The 7639-nt window shown below is 38.8% G+C and overlaps 1 protein-coding gene across 1 annotated transcript in view; it reads right to left on the bottom strand.

Moving 5' to 3' along the window:
• Positions 1 to 3995: 3995 nt before the first annotated feature.
• LOC108641806 (potassium channel subfamily K member 17-like) overlaps positions 3996 to 7639 on the bottom strand; it is a 28830-nt gene continuing 25186 nt past the window's right edge. Inside the window, 1 exon segment of the mRNA XM_018085341.2 lies at positions 3996 to 5946. Within this exon segment, the coding sequence (XP_017940830.2) occupies positions 5675 to 5946 (272 nt within the window). The 3' untranslated portion in view covers positions 3996 to 5674.

The raw sequence follows: 7639 nt of genomic DNA, 5'->3' as shown, positions 1-7639 counted from the left end.
CAGCTAGGCAAATGCTGCCTCAATGGATTTCTCCTTGCCTCAACTAATTCTTTCTTTTTGACCCTATCCTTACTATGTGCCTTCTTGTTCAGTTTTCATACCTATGTCTTCTTCAGTTTTGCCTCTGGTGGTAGGTTTGTACAACCCTAAATTTAAGCATTGGGCCTTTCTATTCACTCAGATACATGGATGTCTGAAGCGTTTCCATAATCACTAACTAAATACAGATGTATCCATTTATTTAAGATATAGCTTTTAAAGGCATAACCAAAAGAAATGTATGAACCTAATCAAGTTTGATAACCAAGTTCCTTAGGAATGAGTAATAAACTCCACAGGCTTCTCTCCTTCATGTTTTCTTTCCTATTATTTTCTCTCACTTTCTGTTTTCATCTGTTGTAGCTTGCTTTGGTAAGCAAGTTCTTGTTTTAATTTAGAGATTTTGGAAATTCGTATTACTCAAGAATTAAATCTTATTTTCCAGTGAGTTTAAGTCAGTATCAGGGAAGATATATGTACTACTAAAAACTAAAACAGTTATGTACTAATAAAAACTAAAATAGTTTCAAAGTATCTCTAACTTACACTGCATTGCTTCTGCCTCAAGAGGCGGTTCCAGTACCTAGACTCAAGCATTATGGATCTATCAATTTTTTACTGGGAATGTCTTCTTGTTCAACTTCCCTTAAAAATAAAGGTACTTTATCTCAGAACTTGAAAAGGAATAAAAAAGTTTTGGAGACCATGTCTGCACCTATATGAACATAAACAGCTTAACAATACAATAATCCATGTTGCTGCTGTTTCCTCCAACAGGGACAGCTCTTCAGTGGCTCTTACTGCAACACGCATTGACTTCAGAGGTACCAGAGATCCTCTCTACCTGCTTAGTGCTACCTTAAAACATGTGTTTCAGTTTATATCTGAAAAAAACCCCCTACCTTTAACATCTGTTTAAATAACAGTCCTGAGAAATGAGAATTTGTAAGGGCATAGATATTATTCCATTGTAATCACCCATCTTTCTGAGAAACCTTTGAATCTTTGCCCAGAACCATGCAGTGTGATAGTTGCCCAGACGTTCAGACTCAACTCCATTTCAACTGGAAGTTTCCACATACTTATTTGAGATATTGAAAAAAAAAATAAATAAAAGAAGAAACTTCCTAAAACCAAAAGGGTGCTCAAAGGCAATCACAGAAATTATCTACCCAGGTGCTACCTCACCCATAGCCAGGACTACTGGAAGGGGAGACACTATCAAGTACATGGTTCCTTAGGCATAGCATAACTGTACTGAAAAAGACCATTTATTTATTGCATCCATCCCTTCCATCAGCCAGCATATTTATTGACATAGATGGCAGGCTCACATTATAGGACCTAACTGTATTAAAATTTTGCCCAAATTCAATTGGTAAGTAGCAACCTGTACCAACATAAGCCCCTAATTTAGAAAGGGTAAACCAAAATGAGGCTTGCCTTACCTGAGGTGTGTCAGAAATAAAACTGAATTCTTCTTCTGGAACTTGTAGGCAGATAGGTAACATTGGCAGGAGGCTATACCAACCTGAAAAGCTGAACGCTATTGTACATTTTTGGAATGGCACAATGGTATCTAACATCTGGAGGAGACACTTCCCTTCCTTCTCCCCAAAATAATAGTATTTGCTCTGTACCACTCTTCCTATAAAGCATATCTGATTGTGAGACAAAAATAATTATTGGCTACAAATTGTGGGAAGGTCTACCAGGCCTGCTGATGGTGCAACCTGAACGTTAATGGAGATAGTCTGGAGAGGGTGGAAAGATGTGTACTGTGGACTATTAGGAGGATAGTTTGACTTTGAAATGCTGAATCCTGAATGGCTGAGGTCGAACTCCCCTGCTCAAGTAGGGTCACCTAGAGATGGCCTTTGAATATGTCCAAGGATGGAGACTCTACCACCTCCTCAGGCAATATATGCCAGTTCTTTGCTCATAGCGGAAAAGTGTTTCCTGGTGTTTCAGTTTGTGCCCACTGCCTCTTGTCCTATCACAGGGCACTGCTGAAAAAGAGCCTGGCTCCATCCTCTTCACACCTTCCCTGTAGGCATTTATATACATTGATGAGATCCCCCTGAGCCTTCTCTAGGCTAAACAGTCTCAACTCTAAACAGAGCTGGGGTATCAGTTTTAAGGTAAGATCTCATCAGCCAACCACTGCAAGAAAAATGACAACCTGGATTTTGTTTTTGGAGCCATAGACCATAGTGGAAGAAGGGCTTTTTTGTTCTAGTCTAGGGACCTCAAAATACTGTGGACAACTAGACAAAGAGTGTGCAGTTCTGAGCAGTCTGTACTATGTTGCTGTAACATCCTGTTACGTACTTCTGGCCACATTGCTCCCCAAGGGGTAAACATCTCTTTTGGACTAGCTGAAAGAGCCAGCATAAGAAACACTGAGGCTGAAGCCAGGATTTGTTCTTGGAGTAGGGGAGATGGACAGGGGCTTGTTTTCTTGCTTCAAGGGATTGATTTCCTGGGAAACTGTATAAAGGTCAGAAGCACATTATGCTCTATGTGATTGTGAAAAAGACTCTGGAGATTGATGTTACATAAATATTTACAACTACCATTACTAACCAAACCTGTTTCCAACCCCTGCCCCTCCCAAGGAAGAAAACAGGATAATAAGGAAAAATTGACTTGTGAAGAATAATAGCAGTGAAAGTCTAACTTAAAATCACTAATGAAAACTGCACACTTATTGGAACAGGAAGAGACACTAAATAAAAAATAAATCAAGGAGCATCAGTAATTTTCCTATGCAGACTACAGAAGACTGCAAGTCAGCTGTGACAAGAGTGATAACAGCACCATGCTTTTGTTTTCTTTATTTTACCCTTGAGAAGATAACCTTTCATATTTTGGTATAATAGACACATTATGTTTTCTTTGCGATGTTGCAAAACTCCACTTTCTTCTCATTCCTCTGGGAACAAATTCATCCATGTCTTTTAACCACAACACAGCTTTATAAAGATCAGAAAGACCAGAGAAACACCAGTTTGTTGGGATTCAGACACAATTGTATCTATTGTCCATATCAAAAGCTAGCTGAAGAACTGTCAAAAAAAGGATATTCGTAAGTGACGTCATGTGAATTCAGCGTCAGAGAACCCAGGCAGAGATGGCATTTGACTAATTTCATATTTTTTAAGGTGATCCAAGACCCCCAAGCAAGCAACTTGCAGCTCTGGAGGTACACATGGCTTGCAAGCAGTTCGGAATCATAAAAGATTGCTGGAGCAGATAATGAGGCATCTTGAGACCCAGCCACATGCTTAGGTCTGTGGCTGAACCCTGACATATGGTGGAAGCACCAAGATCTATGAAGAATTTACTGTTTTTTTTCCTTTTTTTGGGGCTACTCCTAAAGTTTGTCTTCCTTTTACGTCTCAAAGTTATATTAGCTGCCCAAAGGCATGCAACTCTGTTTCCACTTCAGTGGAACCAAGGTGCCCAAACTTCCAAGGCACTTTTGAAAACCCCATTCACAAACTAAAAATACATGGGAATGTGAATTAAATGAGATTAATAAACATTCAAATTCAAAAGTCGAAACTCTTCTCAAGATAAGCCTTCTCATCAAAGAGCAGAGCTGACAGAAATCCTCAGAATCTCTGACATTTCAAACTGAAGTTGAAATAGATTTAGCATAGTCATTCCTGTGCTTCAACAGTAGAAACTCCTACTATCTTTTGGACATCCAGATTTTACAATACAGTTACATTTACTTAGTTTTGTATGTGAAAAAGGGTGCAAAGGATAAGGATAAAAGAGTACCATGTTTTATGCTGTGGAATTGATTTACTTGTGTTTAAAGAAATAAACTTTGGTCTTTGTGTAGGCCAGCCCATTATGACATAAGTAAAACCTACACTGTACATCCATCAGTGAAAATAAGCAAGATGAAACACAGAAGAAACAAAAATGTTTATTATAAAGGCTGTTAAAGAAATTCCCCAATGTTCAAAAATTTGAAACGTATTTATTTTGCATCCGTATGATCCAACATGTCCACTGCCTCCCTTCCTTATCTTTTCTGCCTATTCAAACAGTATTTGAGAGAATATTTACTACTATGCACTCAGTAAAAGTTTGATAGACTAAATTTCACCCAGCTGATTTCTTTCCAGCATTTTCTCCTGTAATCAGTTCCACCACTCAGACTGGCCTATATATGGAAACTTTTTTTTCACAATATATCTTCCAGATTCTGTGTTCTTGAAGACTGTAAACTTTTCACTCACTACATTTCTGTGAATACAGTATGGATATTTCTAATTCCTGAGTCGCATTCTCCAATGGATTGAATTTTCAGTCTTTTCTCTGCCATTCATGTGGAATCTTGGTTCAATGCAAAAGCTGAAGGCTCACCCAAATGCTTCATTCTGGTTTGCTGCTATGGTCAAGTTTTCAAAGTTAATGTTCTAGGATGCAAGTAGCACAACAGGAATAAGAAAATAAGAAGACTAGATATGGAATACAAATGGCAGCACGACTTAGACTCTGTTGTGCCTTTATCAATGACATAATATATCAAAAGATTTTTGAGAATTTAATGGAATTAAAAAAAACCAAACCGTTCTGTTTCACGACTGACACAAAGGCCAAATAAGCAGGTCTGGCATTCCACAGATCAGACAGTTGTGATTATATAAAAGATGTTAGATACAACTGGTACACTATTCATTTATGACATGAGAAGTTCACCAAAATAGCATCTTTTGATCACAGCTGAAGATACTTCAATCTGCTTCTAGATTAAAGTAGCCCTTGTTAACACTGGCCACAGGATAATGTTGGAAGCACTGCCACTTAAAAATGCCTCTTGTCCTCCTTTTATGACTTCCAAGATGAGGCAAAATAATCTATCTAAATGACCTGCTGATGACATCTGGTCTACATAATACTTTACAAAGGATGAACCTATGTAAGTTCTGAAGTAAGGAATAGCCGACCTAGTCTCTTTCTAATATTAGAGGACCTCTGATGTAGAAACTTCTTTTAAAAAAATTGAATTATCTGTTTCTGTTAAACACTTCTACAAGCTCTGTCTTGTCATCCATGTACTAGTGATAAGAGAGCAAAAGCTTGTTGCCACCTTTCACAAGCACAAGTATATAGGTGATGGTGCATGTGACTGACAAATAGCTTTAAATAGTGCTTTTCTTTAAGTCTTTCAGCAACACGCTGTTCGTTTCCTTCATTAAATGGCACTTGATTTTCTAGCTGTGACATTTGCAAAATGCCACACACTGGCAGACACAGACATAGCAACTAGAGGCTGCAAGAACTTTGCATGCAAAGAAAAGGACAACAGCTGATGTTGCAAATTGATGTCAAAGGTTACCTCATATATTGAGTGGGAGGGCAGGTAATATCTCCATCAATCTACTTTTGGCTAAGAGTCCCGTTGGTAATTCTTGGTGGTGCTGGAAATGAAACATTCTGTTGCCATTGCACAATGCAGAACAGAAGCACTTCAAGGTCATAGGCAAGCTTTCATCCCATGTGAAGGTCAGGGCAGCACCACTCCCTCATTTCTAAATGGTGCATCTCTGGTGCTCTGAAACCTACAGGACACCAAGGGTATATTTCTCCCCTAGAGGGCTTCTGTATGAGCTGTCTAGGTATGAGATTCACCCGGTCCTTTTGTTTTTGTGTCTTTGTCATTGCAGATGTCCACATTGTGAAGTCCTATCGTACTATTTTTATTACCATCCATTAAGTCTTCTGCCATCTCGGTGCTCTTCTTATTGCACTGACAGAAGTCACTGGAGGTCTCTAGAAGGTTGATGCAAAATTTGATAACCAGTGCTAGCCAGGCCATCCCAAAGAGGATCCACAGAGAGATTAGATTCTTGTACCACCTTGGATAGGTGCGATCTGGGTTCATTCCTAGAATAGAATCACCCAAAACATTTCTAGATTGGATCAAGAGTGCCTCAGAGACAATAAACATAAAAGCAAAAAGGCAGCTGAAATACCAATTAATATTAGTGGTTTCTATATAAAACACGAGTATCTCCTCTACTTAGCACGTGAATATGTTGTAAGTAAGTATGTTTCATGACATGTCACCAACAACCTAGTTACTCCCTAAGAATCGCAAAGTTTACCCATAAGAAAGAAAAATAAATCCCAGACTGCATCTATGTTAAAGTGAAATTATTCACATTTAAGCACACAGTTTTATTTCTCTATTTATTACTCAGCATAACAATATTGTATTAGCATGTAACAGGGGGTCCTGCAGGCAGAGAGGTAAGTGGGTTTTATGTATCAATGCATGTTAAACCACATATAAGCAAGAGAGACTCTGAGAGTGGGAGGAAAGAAGCCTGAGCAGTCCTAAAACCTCCAAGATAAAACCAAGCCTTGGAAGACAGTTTGAAATTATTCTACCTCTGTCTGGTTACTCAGCTAGGTACTCTGTGATCCTTTTGGAGCAAAGCCATATTTCTGGTTGTGTTTCCACAGTGTTTAGTGCAAAGAGATCTCTATGGGATAAGTTAGTGTCAGTAGCAACATTAACACAGAAAAAGCCCTATGAAGTGACTGGGCTGTATCATAAAGCAGTCTGGGGTACCTTTACAGACACAGGATACAAATCACTGGCAGTGAAGTTGTTGCATGGCCTTTTTCCTACACTGCTTCTCAGGTGTCATTGCTTAGTTTCCTTACCTTAGGAAGGTTTGTCACTTTATAACTGGATACCTACAGTGCAGCAGATACTACAGGAAACCCAATAATTTTGGGACAGAATGCGAGGAGTTAACACATACGAGGTGGTACCTCCACAAACCTGGAGGCCACACTCCATACCACATTCCAGTGAAAAGCACTCACAGGGCTGGGTTAAAATGGGACATCCATCAAAACACTTCTCAAGTGTTTAGGTTTTTGTCATCTGTGATAGGTTGTGTGCAAGAAAACTGTCCTAGCAGTTCCCAAATCATGGTCTATGAACTGTTACTGCCTACAAGACTGTAATAAGTAGAAACTGTTCAGTAGAGTCATATTAAACAGCCAATTCTTTACACCCATTTACTTAGTATTATTATATATTATGTAATATACATTGTATGTGTGCAATATAATGGGACCACAAGACATTAAGTTGTCACTAAGTCCCTGTAAATGTCTGGGAGCTACCCTGAGATTAGCTTAGTTGGTTAGAGTATGGTGCTAATAACACCAAGATTGAGGGTTTGATCCCCATTCACTTAAGAGCTGGACTCAATAATCCTTGTGAGTCCCTTCCAACTCAGAATATTCTATTCTATGATTCTAACCACTTCTGTGGTAGCTACTCTTTTGGCTGGCTTTCTACATCAAGGTGAACTTCAAACAGGAAGAGTATTATATGCATTATTCAAACAACAACCTTTAATCAATGCTAAATTCAAAGGTTTAAAAATTGTTTGTTTCTAAGAAATAAATGAAAACATGAGCAAAGGGCTATTTGAGGCTTCCAAGGAGAATGCTTTTCCCACAGAGACCATATGATAGGTGCAGACTTGGGGGTGAGAAGATCTGAAGCAGTATAGGACTTACATGGCACCCTGTGTCCAATAGAAGGGCTTACTGA

Source organism: Manacus vitellinus, unplaced genomic scaffold (assembly GCF_001715985.3).
Source record: "Manacus vitellinus isolate BGI_N305 unplaced genomic scaffold, ASM171598v3 scaffold_8_pilon, whole genome shotgun sequence".
NCBI classification, from domain to species: Eukaryota; Metazoa; Chordata; class Aves; order Passeriformes; family Pipridae; genus Manacus; species Manacus vitellinus.
This window is presented reverse-complemented; position numbering and strand designations above follow the sequence as displayed.